The sequence below is a fragment of the Labeo rohita genome, chromosome 3 (genome assembly GCF_022985175.1).
Source record: "Labeo rohita strain BAU-BD-2019 chromosome 3, IGBB_LRoh.1.0, whole genome shotgun sequence".
Classification (NCBI taxonomy): domain Eukaryota; kingdom Metazoa; phylum Chordata; class Actinopteri; order Cypriniformes; family Cyprinidae; genus Labeo; species Labeo rohita.
Genome location: NC_066871.1, coordinates 30,297,834 through 30,312,735, shown reverse-complemented (window position 1 = coordinate 30,312,735; position 14,902 = coordinate 30,297,834). Strand labels below are relative to the sequence as shown.

General features: G+C 36.5%; 1 protein-coding gene across 4 annotated transcripts in view; it reads left to right on the top strand.

Annotated features, from left to right (window-relative positions):
* Positions 1-11,834, top strand: part of grb2b (growth factor receptor-bound protein 2b) — a 56,044-nt gene extending 44,210 nt beyond the window's left edge. For 3 of the 4 annotated variants that reach the window (XM_051103301.1, XM_051103306.1, XM_051103292.1), the window contains 3 exons: positions 6,041-6,163; positions 7,370-7,538; positions 10,089-11,834. In XM_051103301.1, the coding sequence (XP_050959258.1) occupies positions 6,041-6,163; positions 7,370-7,538; positions 10,089-10,277 (481 nt within the window). In that variant the 3' untranslated portion in view covers positions 10,278-11,834. The remainder of the gene's footprint in view (positions 1-6,040; positions 6,164-7,369; positions 7,539-10,088) is intronic. The other variant, XM_051103311.1, reaches the window with a different exon arrangement.
* The last annotated feature ends 3,068 nt before the right edge of the window (positions 11,835-14,902 follow it).

Genomic DNA, 14,902 nt, shown 5'->3' with positions numbered 1-14,902 from the left:
GTTTAAAATACGTTTAAACTTCTTATTCTAACGTAAAAGGACTTTAAAGAAGTCCACTTCCAGAACAAAACTTTACAAATAATTTACTCACCCCCTTGTCATCCAAGATGTTCATGTCTTTCTGTCTTCAGTCGAAAAGAAATTGTTTTTCAGATTCTGTAGTACGTAGCGTCGTGGACGTGCATCCCAGAGCTAGTGTTACACAAGCTTTTGTGCTTAAAAAAGTACACAAATTTGTATTTTTTGGGAAAAAACAAAACAAAAAAAAGACCAAATCCTTCCTCCTCGGCTGGGATCATTTAGAGCCCTTTGAAGCTGCATTTAAACTACATTTTGGAAGTTCAAATGAAGTCATTATATGAAGAAAAATCCTGAAATGTTTTCCTCAAAAAACATAATTTCTTTATGACTGAACACAGAAAGACATAAACATCTTGGATGACAAGGGGGTGAGTAAATTCTTTGTGAATTGTTGTTCTGGAAGTGAACTTCTCTTTTAAAGTGTTTTGGGCCATTATGCACAGTATCTGTCAAAAGCCGAAAGCACATTATGGCTTAATCCCTTCATCAAGTCTGTTTTCACTGCGGGGTTGCAAAGCGAAGTCCATACTTTGTTCAGGTGATTAGATTGTGATCCGATATTTTCTGCGCCTCAGAACGGCTCTGTTCACAGTGAATGAATGTAGTGAACTAGGGTTGTGACGATGAGGAAATTTCCCCACCGGTTAATCGACATGTGACAACACCGGTAATACCGGTATCACCGTGGGGGTGGGGGTTTCCTCTTTTCCTCTTTTTTTCTGCGTTTAAATAGCTTATAAATGCGTGCCTATTATACTTTCACTTTAAAAAGAATTGGCAATTCGGCGTCAATTGTTTGAATGGACGACAACGAAAGTACAAAAAAAAAAAAAAAAAAAAATCACTGATATTAAACAACTTTTATTAACATAACGAAAAAAAAACACAACGCCATTCTCTTTCTGTAAATTCGACTCCTCTCGTTCTCCTCACGTGATAAATGAAATATGACGCAATGTAGCCATGTTCAGTTTTTAATTATAGTGCATGCTCTCGTCTTAAGTAAATTATTTAGAATTATATTTTCCATTTAATTCAAATAAATATTTAATAAAAAAACGAATAAAAAAAAAAAAAAAAAAAAAAAAAAAAAATGTGGGGACGGTGGAAAAGTGATGTCACCGGTGTTGCGTCTTAAAACCGGTAACACCGTCAACACCGTCTATCGTGGCAAGCCTGTAGTGAACTCATTTATTGCATGTGCTGTGAGTTTATCGCACGTTGGGAAACAGTGGCCACCAGTTATGCTTTATTTTTGTAGCAGATGATTACGGCGTTTCACTAGATTTGTAGTGAGATGCATTTTTGTAAGCCTGTTTTCACTGAAGCTGGAGTTTTACTTCAAAATAAAAGCTCTACTGCTGTTTCTGTGGAAAAAATAAAGCTTAAAAAATGCAGGATGAATTTCTGACAGTATTATGTTCTAATTTGTTTGGCTTCCTAAAAACACCAATTTAATTGCTGTTATTATCAATGTTGAAAACAGTTGTGCTTTGATACTGTGATACTTTTTTTTCAGGATTTTAGAATGTTCTAAAGAACAGCATTTATTTGAAATAGATTTTTTGTTTTCTGACATCACTTTACAATTTAATGCATCTTTGCTGAATTAAAGTATTATTAAACATATTTTTTTATTTTACATTTTAAAGGGATAATTCACCCAAAAACGAATATTACCCCATGATTTACTCACCCTCAAGCCACCGTAGGTGTATATGACTTTCTTCTTTCAGACAAAAACAATCATGAGTCACGAGTTATGTTAAAAAATTCCAAGCTTATAATGGCAGTGAATGGGTGGTGATATCAAATATCATAAAAGTGCTCCAGTAAAGGTCTTTTGTAGTCAAAAAACTTATAAACCATAATCTCTAGTTTCCGCTAACTGTCATAAGCTCCGGTGAGAATATGCTAGTCTCACGAGAACAACGTTTTGTTTACAGCAAATGAAAACCAGTCTCCTCTTAGCTTATGTCGCAATCCTCCAACATTTTTCTTCACAAATCCTCACCATTTTCGCATGAAAGTACATATGACTGTTAACGGAAGCCAGAGATTACGGTTTATAAAACTGTAAATATGGATGTTTTTCTTACACAAAAACATAGATTCACTTTGGAAAGCCTTTATTAACACCCCAGAGCTGTGTGGAGTACTTTTAATGATGGATAGGTGTACTTTCTTCGACTTCAAAATCTCAACAGCCATTCACTGGCATTATAAAGCTTGGAAGAGCCATAACATATTTTAATATAACTCTGATTGTATTCGTCTGAAAGAAAAAAGTCGTACACACTTAGGATGGCTTGAGGGTGAATAAATCATGTGGTAATTTTCATTCTCGGGTGAGCTATTCCTTTAAATATGTGGTTGATAATATATTTGCTGTGACAGCAGACCAAGTGTACTTTCTACACTGGCCTTGAGGCTGTTGTGAGCTCTAGCCAAAACATTTCAGTAATTACATCTGGTGTCAGATCACAGATTCTCTGGTCTGTGTACATTTTCCCTCCTGGTGCATTTTGCAGAATCTCTCTCTCTCTCTTTTTTTTTTTTGTCGGTTTACTTCCTGATAATTTTCGTGGGAACGCTTTGTTGCCCTTTTGCTAACAGACAGCTTGTTTGGGCTCAGCGTTTTTACGTGTAGATGGTTTGGTTTGTTCCTCCGCTGTCTTCCTCATTGGTCTCCGTGTCAGAGAAATTCATTATTGTCCTGTGCAGGAGCCAAGGCGGAACGACACATGAACGCAAGAATGAATAATTTGACTAATATTTGCTTGAGAGAAAAATTGAAACCCATGTGATGACACACAATGAGGCTCAGAAACATGATCCACTATTTAAAGTTTCCTAAATCAAAAGAAGGGTTGCATACGTGTTGTAGTGTCGTGTGGTTTCTTGACCCAAGCCAAAATACCCAAACTTCATATATTTCTGCTATTTGTTTCTGTTGCTTTTACTTGAATAATCACTTGCGGATGCAAATATCTGAAGGCCACATTCCATAGTTTTCATTTAGTTTGATATTTACACTAATAAGTTATGTTTTAAATAAGGGAGAGTTAATAACATTAGTTTTTCCTATGTTAGATCATTAAATATTAATTATTTGCATCACTGGAAGTAATTCCCTAAGTCCCAGCTTTTTTTTTTTTTTTTTGATGTCCCAGAAAACATTGGCTTTTTACTGTCACAGGACAGGTGGAGAAGATTAGGCAGGTTTATGGTATGGGCAGGTGGATGGATGCCTGTTATCAGGACAGGCGATGTAAATGCCGTCCACGTGTTTGAGCGGAGAGAGACAGTTGTCGTGTGGCGAGTGGACGGTGCTCGAGTGGAATTTGCCCTCGAGTGCTTTAATGCCATTTCCTGGTCACATGGTCTTTGTGTTTGTGTGTCTGTGGCTTGAGCGGGCCACATCAAAGCGGGCAGGAGAGATTAGACAGGTACAGCAGAGACAGCCTGTGGTTTTATTCCTAGCCTTACGTAACAGACCCTCTGGGCGCAGAAGAGTATGATAATTTCGCATGACGTACTGTTTAAAGTAAGTGTAGAGCAGAAGAGTTTATCATTTATTAAACTAGATGTCCATTACATATTTAATTAGATTGGCATAAACATATGAGGGTTGGAATAATAGTCTGTTCAGTGCGACTTCTTCAGGTTGTTATATTCAATTCCAAATTAAGTAGAAATTATTCTTGTATTTAAATCCTGTTTAATTAAAATACAGCCATTTACAGGTTTTTGTATTTTAGTTTATTATTTTTCATTTTTATGTTATACGTGACCCTGGACGACAAATATCATAAGGGTCAGTTTTTTAAATTGAGATTTATACATCATCTGAAGATTGAATAAATAATCTTTCCAATGATGTATTAATTTATTAGGATAGGATAATATTTGGCCAAGGTACAACTATTTGAATATCTGGAATCTGAGGGTGCAAAAAAATCCAAATATTGAGAAAATCGTCCAAATGAAGTTCTTAGCAAATACAGCAATTTACAGGTTTTTATATTTTAGTTTATTGTTGTTGTTGTTGTTGTTGTTGTTGTTTTGCATATATTATATTATATTATTTATTTTATATTATATTACACTTTGAAAAATTTGTAATTGTGACACTGGGTCTCATTAATGAAGCATAAGTAGAAATTATTCTTATATTTAAATCTTGTTTAATAAAAATACAACAATTTACAGGTTTTTATATTTTAATTTATTACTTAATTTTTAAGTTTATTTTTATTTTTTTTTTATCAAGACTTGGAATATGAAATTGGATCATTGATAAAACAAGCAGAACTGTAAATCATTTTTGTAAAACAATTTTTTCATTTAAATGTTGTTAAATTAAAATACTATTTATGTTTATGTGTTATATGTATTTTAGTTTATTTTTAATCCACTGGATCCACTGCACTTTTTAAATATAAAATATAAATATTACATTTATACTGTATTTAAATTGTAAATATAAAATTAGATCTCATTAATGAAACAAGCAGAACTGTATTTGTAAAACAATTCTGACTTTCAAATCTTGTTTGGATAAAATGCAACTTTTTTTTTTTTTTTTTTTTTTTTTTTTTTTTTTTTAACTTTTATTATGAGCTGTACTTATGACATAGGATCTTGATAATTAAACCTGTACATAATTTAAAAACTATTTTTACATTTAAGTCTTGTATTCAGAAAGTCTTGTAAGACTGATATTTGTTGTTTTAACTTTTTAAATAAGCAATAATTACGGCATTAAAACTCATTAAGAAAATATAAGCAGAACTGTAAATAGTGTAAAAACTATTCTTACATTTAAATCTTGTTTAATTAAAATGGAACAATTATTATAAATATATTTTTAATTTTAGTTTTTAATCTACTTTTTTATTTACTAGTTTATTATTTTCACTGAAATTTAGGGAGTTTTGTTTTTGGATCAAAACTTTGTGAATGATTAGTAATTACAACATCAGATCTCAGTAAGGAAACATAAAAAAAAATAAACCTGTAAATAATTTGTAAAACTATTCTTCCATTTAAATCTTGTTTAACTGAAATATAACTCTCTCTCTCTCTCTTTTCTATAGTTTATTATTCTTAATTCTGGAATTCTTTTTTCTGACTCAGTTCTGAAACAGAACTGCAAATCATTTAAAAACTATTTTTACTTTCAAATCTTGCTTACTTAAAATGAAACTATTTACATGCTTTCAATTATATGTGAGCATCTACTCCAAAGTCTGTAGGCACAGTGGTGACATTGGCTATGATTTACAATAGCACACAGTAACTGAACTTTGGATTTGTCAGCTGTCTTGTCTCTCCAGTAAATAAAAGCCTTCGGTTGTCAGGTTTGCCTAGCACAGTTCACCTCACCCTGCCCCGTCATAGCACACATCCACAAACAGAGCCAGCCTTAATGTAGTTTGACTTAAGATTTCGATTTTTATTCAGTAAGAACATATTGTTGGTTTAAACTGGCTTGTCACCAGCTTTCTTCTAAAAGAAAGAAGACACGGGCAGACGTTTTGACGTCTGTCACAATCTGTTGTTTTTGTGTTCACACACATGCTGTAATGAAGCATCCTGTGCTGGTTTGCTGATCGTCTAAATGTAGCTCTTCTTTTGAGCTGTTTTTTTTTCCTCTGCGCTACTTCTCTTTCTTTTTTTTTTTATGTTGATTGTCTGCGCTCATCTGTTAATTGCTCTCTTGGCTTTCCATCAGACAGAAAATTGGCGTCTCATTTTCCTAAGCTGCTCTTTTCAGCGCCAGCGCTTTCGCGAAAGATCTTTCCTCTTTCGTTTCATCCACACTTCCATGTAAATCAGCAAAATCAACAGCTGATCTCTGTTCTCAGCATCTCTCTCTCCACCTCTTCTGTTTACAGTTTGCCTAATACCGTGCCTCAGTTCTGATATAATGATAATGTTTATGTTGTTTTCACAGGTGGTTCTTCGGAAGAATCCCCAGGGCCAGAGCGGAGGAGATCCTAAACAAACAGAGGCACGACGGAGCCTTCCTCATTCGAGAGAGCGAGAGCGCGCCTGGAGATTTCTCCCTGTCCGTCAAGTACGTCACCACACCTTAAATCCACCTCTCCTAATTCCCAGAATCACTTGTGTGTGCGCTGCAGGCTTCATCAAGTCAGAGTCCTGACTAGGGATGGGTTTGGAGAAACCGGTTCAAAATTTCCAAGAAAAGTGCATTACGATTCTGCTTAATGATTCCTGCATTTGCGTTTTAATGTGATTTTAACTTTAAATTTTTTAAGTGCAAGAAAGAACATGCCGCACACATCTGAAGTGCCTTCTTTCTTTGCATCAGTATATCCTCATAAACAGAGCTCTTTTTTTGTCTTAAAGGAAAAGTCCACTTCCAAAACAAAGATTCACATATAATGTACTCACCCCCTTGTCATCCAAGAAGTTCATGTCTTGGTTTCAGCATTTTAGCATTTTTCTCCATATTTACAACTGCATTTGGGATCATTTGAAGCTGCATTTAAACGGCATTTTAAACTGTGGGGCACCATATCAGTCCATTATATGGAGAAAAAATCCTGAAATGTTTTCCTTTTAAAAAACATAATTTCTTTACTACTGAAGAAAGAAAGACATGAACGTCTTGGATGACAAGGGGGTGAGTACATTATATGTGAATCTTTGTTTTGGAAGTGGACTTCTCCTTTAAGTGAACAAAAACAATGTTTTCTGAAGGATCGTGTGACACTGACGACTGGAGTAATGATGCTGAAAATTTAGCTTTGCATCACAGGAATAAATTACATCTAATCATATATATAAACTGGACAACTTTTATTTTAAACTGTAAAAATATTTCACATTGTTTGTACCAAATATTTCACATTTTTTGTACCAAAAAGCGGACTTGGAGAACAAAACCTTTAAATCTTACTGACCACAGACTTCTGTACAGTAGTAGTAGTAGATACAAAGACATGTAACTGAATGTCATCATGCGTCTGTGAATCACATCTGTTCTCATCTCAGTCGTTTCTCTGATCGACATCAGGGCAGTCACTCGTTTCATCCCACGTCTGTCTTGTCTGTCTCGGCTGTGTTTGCATACATGTGTTAATGTGTGCTCTGATCTCTGTTCACTTATGTAACCTGCTGCCCAGTCTGCAACGTTTTATTTATGGATCACGGCACAGGAGGACTGCATTATGTCAGTCTTTTTAGTATTAAATAAGTTTGTCATGCACATTACGAAGGGTTGTTTATATTCAAGTTTTTCTTGTTGCTGTTATTGTAGGTTTGGCAATGATGTACAGCATTTCAAAGTGCTGCGTGACGGGGCTGGAAAGTACTTCCTGTGGGTCGTGAAGTTTAACTCTCTCAACGAGCTGGTGGACTATCACCGCACCACATCCGTTTCCCGAAACCAACAGATCTTTCTACGAGACATTGAGCAGGTGCCTCAAGTATGTATGCTTAATATTACCTTTTTTTAATCTTTAAACTCAATGTGAATTAATATTACTTCTGTAATGTAACACACATTTTCTAGTGAAACGAGAAATTTGACTTTAGGGGCTTCCACAGAAACGGAAAATAGGTTCACAGGAAGAACAAGTTACTAAATTTAGATTAAAGATTAATTTAATTTTTCTTTGGAATAACTTGCACTAGAATAGATGTCTACAGTACAGCTAGGAAAAAAGGCATGCTGTACAAACTAAATGAAGACAAAGAAAGAATTTTTATTACTATTAGTCGCAGGTTTATTAATAAACCATATAAATCATAATAATGAGTATTTAATTGCCTACATAGCCTAATAAGCGCTCAAGCACATGCAAAAAAAGCTTGCTACAGCACACTGGGAGATATAAGAATTATGAATGTGTCAAGAGAAAAACAGCAAGGAGACTGCATTAACATTTTACTAATTTATTGATAAACTAGCCCTTTCTTTGTTTCGGCTGATTCGTCATCTCCACAGTAGTGGATGCGCCTGTGTGCATGTTTCATACGGATTACATAATCTGACAATATGTGTTTTCTATTTGAATTTGTTTATTTCAAAGTAGACATTTCACTCTCTATAGATATATTTTTCATGTCTGTAAGGCAAATATACACAGAGTTTCGCGCTCAAGTTCACAGAGATCGAGACAGCAAAAAAGTGCATTCCATTTAAAAAAAAAAAAAAAAAAAAAAAAAAAGTAATTATTTTACAAAAGCGCAATGTTTCGGTGTTATTCTGAGTGCACATGAATAAACGTACAGTCTTTACAGATTCAAAAGATGTATTACTTTTATCTGTATGACCAAGAATGACAGACTATTTTAAGAGCAAGTGACCGCACCGGCGCCTCCATCTGTCATGCAGTGAACGCACTACTATTCAGCTTCCACACTACGCACAGACACTTCAGTAGCGCATTAGATTGAGCAGCAATGTAAAGTTGCTACTGCTTACATATTTTAGATGATAAGCCATATTTAAGATCGATGAATGATTGGTAAGTGTTTGAATGTCCTGACCGATGTACTATATTACCACATAGACCAGCCGTTAACGACCTGTCTGTCACGGACTGTGTGACTTAGCCACTTCCTGTGGATTTTTTTTTTTTTTTTGCAACTAAGCCAATAATAACATTCTGGTTGACCAAGCCTCTTCTCATCAACTAACGGCTAGTCATCAATTAGGGGGCAGCCTTATTTATTATTTAAAATAATATAAATAAAGCTGGTAAAATGCCAGACTTTTTGAAATGATCAAATGTATTAACTGCAATTTGTTGTCTTTTTTTTTTTTTTTTTTTTAAAGGAAACCCCATTTATTAAGACTTGGCATAATATAATGTAAATGATGTCGCTTACTGAAATATGTAGTAGAAAACCCATGAGAAATTTACATTTAAAAAATCCACATCATTTTATACATTTTTTGGACTATGAGGTGGGCGCCATTATTTTTGGCACACTGCACTTTCTGCGTTGCTGATGTAAAATGGTTGCACTCAGTGAGCTACTGCCGTTTCCTGTTGCTATTTTTACCACAATACAACTCTGAAAATAAAATACTGAAACGAGCACAGCTACTGAAAGAGCTTACAGGTAGGCTTGCCACAATAGACGGTGTTGACAGTGTTACCGGTTTTAAGACGCAACACCGGTGACATCACATTTCCACCGAGACACCGTCCCCACATTTTTTTTTTTTTTTTTTTTTGTAATTTCGTTGTCGTCCATTCAAACAATTGACGCCGAATTGCCAATTCCCGCAAAACTGAAAGTGAAAGTATAATACGCACGCATTTATAAGCTATTTAAAAGCAGAAAAAAAGAGGAAAAGAGGAAACCCCCACCCCCACGGTGATACCGGTGTTGTCACTTAACGATTAACCGGTGGGGAAATTTCCTCATCGTCACAACCCTACTTACAGGTGGCAATGAATACAAGCGTAAGCTTGGACCGAATGCCGTACCATCAGGGAGTCTAAATACCCCCAAATATTGAGTGAAATCCGCACTGAGAAACTCCTTCAGTGTCTGCGGCGTCATGACAAGTGTCGGCATCTTTACATCCTGTCAGGATGGCATCTAGCGTTTCTTGTCTCTGCCGTTTGTAAGCTCTTTCAGTGGCTGTGCTCTACTAAAAGCCTCAACGGCATCAGGGCTAAAGCGGAGACAACAAAGACACAGGTCTTCATGAAGTTTTATTCGTCCAAAGGCGTCTTCCCATTCTTTTCTCCTCTGCTTATTGCTAGAAAAGCAGTGAAGACTTGCATCGCTTCTCTTGTTGCCCTTCAACTGAAAATTACAACCAAAAGCCACACAATGTGGCATTGTATCAGTATTTTGTATTTAGAGTTGTGTTGCAATAAAATAGTAACAGGAAGCTCACGAGTGCAACCATGTGACGTCAAAGAAATAATGCCGTCCCCCACGGTCCAAAATAATACAACTATGTTGATTTTTAAAGATTAGTTTTTTATTAACACACCTCTTTTGTTTATTAGCAGCATCCAACATACGTGCAGGCCCTGTTCGACTTCGACCCTCAGGAGGACGGTGAGCTCGGCTTCAGACGCGGAGACTTCATTCAGGTCCTGGACAACTCTGACCCCAACTGGTGGAAGGGCGCCTGTCACGGCCAGACGGGCATGTTCCCACGCAACTACGTCACGCCTGTGAATCGGAACATGTAAAGGAAACAACCAAGCGATTAGTGAATAAATTGTAATTAACGGCCCCTCACATTCACATACAATCAGACTACCCTACACGTCCCCGTCAACACCCTTAAAGTCCTGTGAAATTTAAAGCGGTGCAGAAGAATGGAATCGTGACCGAAAACAAGGAGAGCGAGAGAGAAAAAAAAACGTAGCGGAGAGGCTGGACGTCTCCACCTCTGCCGCGGTGCCCGGGCAAAACTATTATTCCTGAGAATCGTGATGTCTTCATGAACGCTTGCAGTCCAGACTGAGCTGTTAGGGCGAAGGAAAGGCTGAATCTTAGCATAGTAAAACACACGTAAATTAAAACAACAATGATTCTGTCTGTAGATTCATCCTGCTGCTTCTGGCTTCTTTTCTAGTCTGCGAATAGAATTGTTTTTTTTTTTGTTTGTTAATGTTTTGTTTTTTGTTTGGCTGCATGTTTAAAACTCTTTATAATAGTAAATCCTAAAGCTGTTTTTAAAAAGGAAAAACATTCTAAAAATATATAAAAATGTAAGAGTAAAAAATTGCAAACGCATTGTACATCTGGGCTGTGGAAAAAAAAAATCACGTATAGAGAGAAATCCATTTTTTTAAGAATATATATATTATATATTTGTATGTGTCTGTCTGTTTTACCTTTCAACACATATTTTTTCTTTTTCCAGTTGTAAATTATGTTAATTTTTTGGAGAGGCCAGATGAAACGGAGACGCTCTGAGACGTGCTAATTTTTGAGCATCTCGGACGTGACGCCGTAGTATTTAACGCATCATGTATTCCATTTGACATCCTTCTTACTTTGTTTTAGAACCAGTAGGTTCCGATTGTGCAGGAGTTGATCTAATGTGAAAAACCGGACGGCTAGCCACCATTTTAAGCCAATGTATTTATTGCAGCCACTTTTTTTTTATTTGTCTTGGGATGTGAATGTAGCCGACATCACTCTGTAGGGCCTCTCACGCGGGATGCCGGATTGCAGAGTAAAACCACAGTTGCATGATTTCAGAGACGCATCTGTTCGCTGCGTCCATGTCGAAAAGCTGTTCACGTAACAATTTAAAATCAAAAGATTTGGTGTTGAAAACTGGCCGAGGCCAGTTAAGCCAGTAAGAAGTAAGAAACCAGAGAGTTTTCATGTATTTGAGTTGTTGTCACATCGACTAATGTGATGCGTTCTGTTTGTTTATTTTGGTTTCTTTGACCTCTTTGTCTTGTATGTTTTAGCTCTTATGTATTTTGTTCCCTCCTCGTGTATTATTGATCCCCTCCGTGATGTTTTTTGTTCTCTCTGGATTAGTGCCTTTTTCTCTGGTGTGTGACGGTGTGTGACAGTGTCTCTGGCTTGCTGCTTTAGCCTGAGCATTGGGCTTTGTCAGACCCGCAGTGAGAAATCATGTCCTCTTTCTTCTCCTGAACACTGCACACAGTCGCTCCTATTTAAATGTCTCGCCTTTTTCTTAACTTTTTTTTTGTTTGTTTGTTTTTTTGCCTTTTTTTTCCTCGTTTCTTTTGAATAAATAAAAAGGAAATTATAAAAAGAAATTTGTCTGTGTCAGATGTTTATATTGTGTGAATGTGGTTTTTTGTTACTAACAGTCTGACCACTTTGCATCATATACCGCAGTTTCCTTGCATGGTGTTTTTTTTTGCTAGTGCAGGTTTAGGAGCGAAACAACATTTGTGTTTTTGTATATTGACGCTTACTGTTACATGTTTGCACGCTTAAGTCAAAATTAAAATTGTCTGAATGTGTACTGAATCTTAAACTGGAAAGGACAGTGAGTTTTGAAACTAATAATGAATAAATATACTCAGACTATCCAAGATGTAGATGATGTTTCTTCACCAGAAAAGATTTGGAGAAATTCAGCATTAGATCACTTGCTCACCAATAAATCCTCTGCAGCGAATGGGTGCCGTCAGAGTCCAAACAGCTGATAAAAACGTGGTAATCCACACCACTCCAGTCTATCACTTAATGTCTTGTGAAATGAAAAGAGGAGTGTTTCTAAGAGACAAATCCGTCGTCGTGGCATTAACTTCAAACCATAGATTCTGGCCAGAATAAGAGATTCATTCGGACGGCACCCATTCACTCCAAAGGATCCGTTGGTGAGCAAGTGATGAAATACTGAATTTCTTCAAATCTGTTCTGAACAAGAAACAAACCCCTCTACAACCATTTGATGTCCTGAGGGTGAGCAAATGTTTAGAAAATGTTCATTTTTAGGTGAGCTGTACCTTTAAATTGTAAGTACTTTACTATAATACAGAGGGTGGGAAATATTTTTGTGTAAATTAGCATTATGCCACAAGTGCTGCCAGTTACATTGAATCTGGGATAATCTTGAAGAACATGATAAACATATTTAACAAAGTGCCACAACATTATTTGGTCTTCATTTTCAACAGTGCATTGTTTTATCATTTAAAACCTTGTTTGTTAAATGCCTTGCTTAAAAAAAAGCATGACTTTCCTCAGCGCAGGTTTTTTTTTAAGGGGTCATCAGATACAAAATTCACTTTTACATGTTTAAACATAAATGTGCATTGGCAGTGTGTGTATACATCCACCCTACTGATAAAAATCCACCCATGGGTTTTTATTTAATCCCTAAAAATAATATCCCTTTTTTCAAATCAGGCCATTTTCAGCTTCTTAGCTATGTGACGTCTTACTTTAGACCCGCCCTAAATGAGCTGTAACAGTCCGACCGCCATTGTTTCCATGCCAGAGCAGGGACGTAGACAAGAATGGCTTCTAAGCGATTGAGGTGTTTTGTTGTTGGATGTAATAATGAACATAGCAGTTGTCATTTACTCTCGACATCTAAGCCTTGAAGACACAGCCGATTACGTTTGTTTGTGAAGGGAATGCGCCTCCCCATCTACCTAAATGCGTCTATGTTCACGCAAATCATTCGCGATCCAGCTTCATCTACAGCAGAAGTGAGTATAAGGGGTTTTTAATGAATCTTTGCAATCGGCTTTCCTGATAACGTGCTAGTTGGCAAGTTTCACAGCTAAAATGAACAGTCTCTCAGAGCATGGCTGGTCATGCCACAGAAGAGAGGGGTGGGGTGAGCAGAGCTCATTTGCATTTAAAGCAACGTCCAACAAAAGGGGTTTATGTCTGCAAAGCTGATATTGACAAGGTAAAAAAAAAAGGCATTGTTTTACACTACCACTGAGAAATTTTATAGACTTTTCATTGAAACCCTAAAGAATCATATCAACTTATGGAAAATGGGCATCTGATGACCCCTTCATATGTGATTTGTGTCATTTGTGTTTTTAAAGCCATTGTATGAAAAATGACTAGAAATTGTTTGAAATCACACTTAATCAGTAAACAATCTAGCCCACCTACAATAACTTAAATTAGGCCTTTGTTGTGCATCAGAACAAAAAGTAGCTAAGCTTTAAAACATTATTATAGCAGATGCACATATCTAGATGCGTCAGGTTTAAAGGGGTCATCGGATGCCCATTTTCCACAAGTTGATATTATGCCTTAGGGTCTTAATGAAAAGTCTATAATATACTTTGGTTAAAAGTTCTCAATGGTAGTGTTTTTACCTCGTCAAAATGAGCTCTGCAAAAATTGCTCCTTTAAATGCAAATGAGCTCTGCTCGCCCCCGAGGGGTCTCTGTGAAGTGACGAGCCTGTTTACTGTTTACTTTACGGCATTTAGGGCGTTTAGCCGCAAAAGTTGCTAACTACCAGGTTATTAGGAAAGGTGATTGCAGAAATTCATTATAAAAAAAAAAAAAAAAAAAAAACCTTATACTCACTTCTGCTGTAAGTGAAGCTGGATCACGAATGATTCGCGTGAACATAGACGGATATATGTAGACCGGGAGGCGCATTCCCTTCACAAACAAATGTAATCCACTGCATCTTCAGTGGCTCAGATGTCGGGAGTAAATGACGACCACTATGTTCATTATTACATCCAGCAACACAACACCTCAATCAGAGATATTCTTGTCTAATTTACATCCCTGCTCTGGCATGGAAACAATGGAGGTTGGACTGTTACAGCTGATCTGAGGTAAGACGCTCATGTCAATCAACTATCGTGTGACGCCACACCGACAGGCATCTGAGAATGACTCGATTTGAAAAAGGGGATATTATTTGTACAGATTAATTAAAAACCACTGCATGGATTTTTATCATTATAGGGTAGATTTGTACATACACTGCCAACACACATTAATGGTCAAACAACATGTAAAAGTGAACTTAGCATCCGATGACCCCTTTGAATCAAATGTATAAACTCTTTAATTCAAATATAAGTTGTGATGGTACAGTAACTTATAATAAGTTGAATGGCTTATGTTTCTTTTCATACGCTTTTTACAAACGTCTGTTTTTGGAGTATGTACATTTCTCAGCGGGTACAAAATTCAGTGAAATGCCGACTTGCTTTATTGCAGCAACAAATGCACATATCCATCCAGAGATAGGGTTGTGACGATGAGGAAATTTCCCCACCGGTTAATCGACATGTGACAACACCGGTAATACCGGTATCACCGTGGGGGTGGGGGTTTCCTCTTTTCCTCTTTTTTCTGCGTTTAAATAGCTTATAAATGCGTGC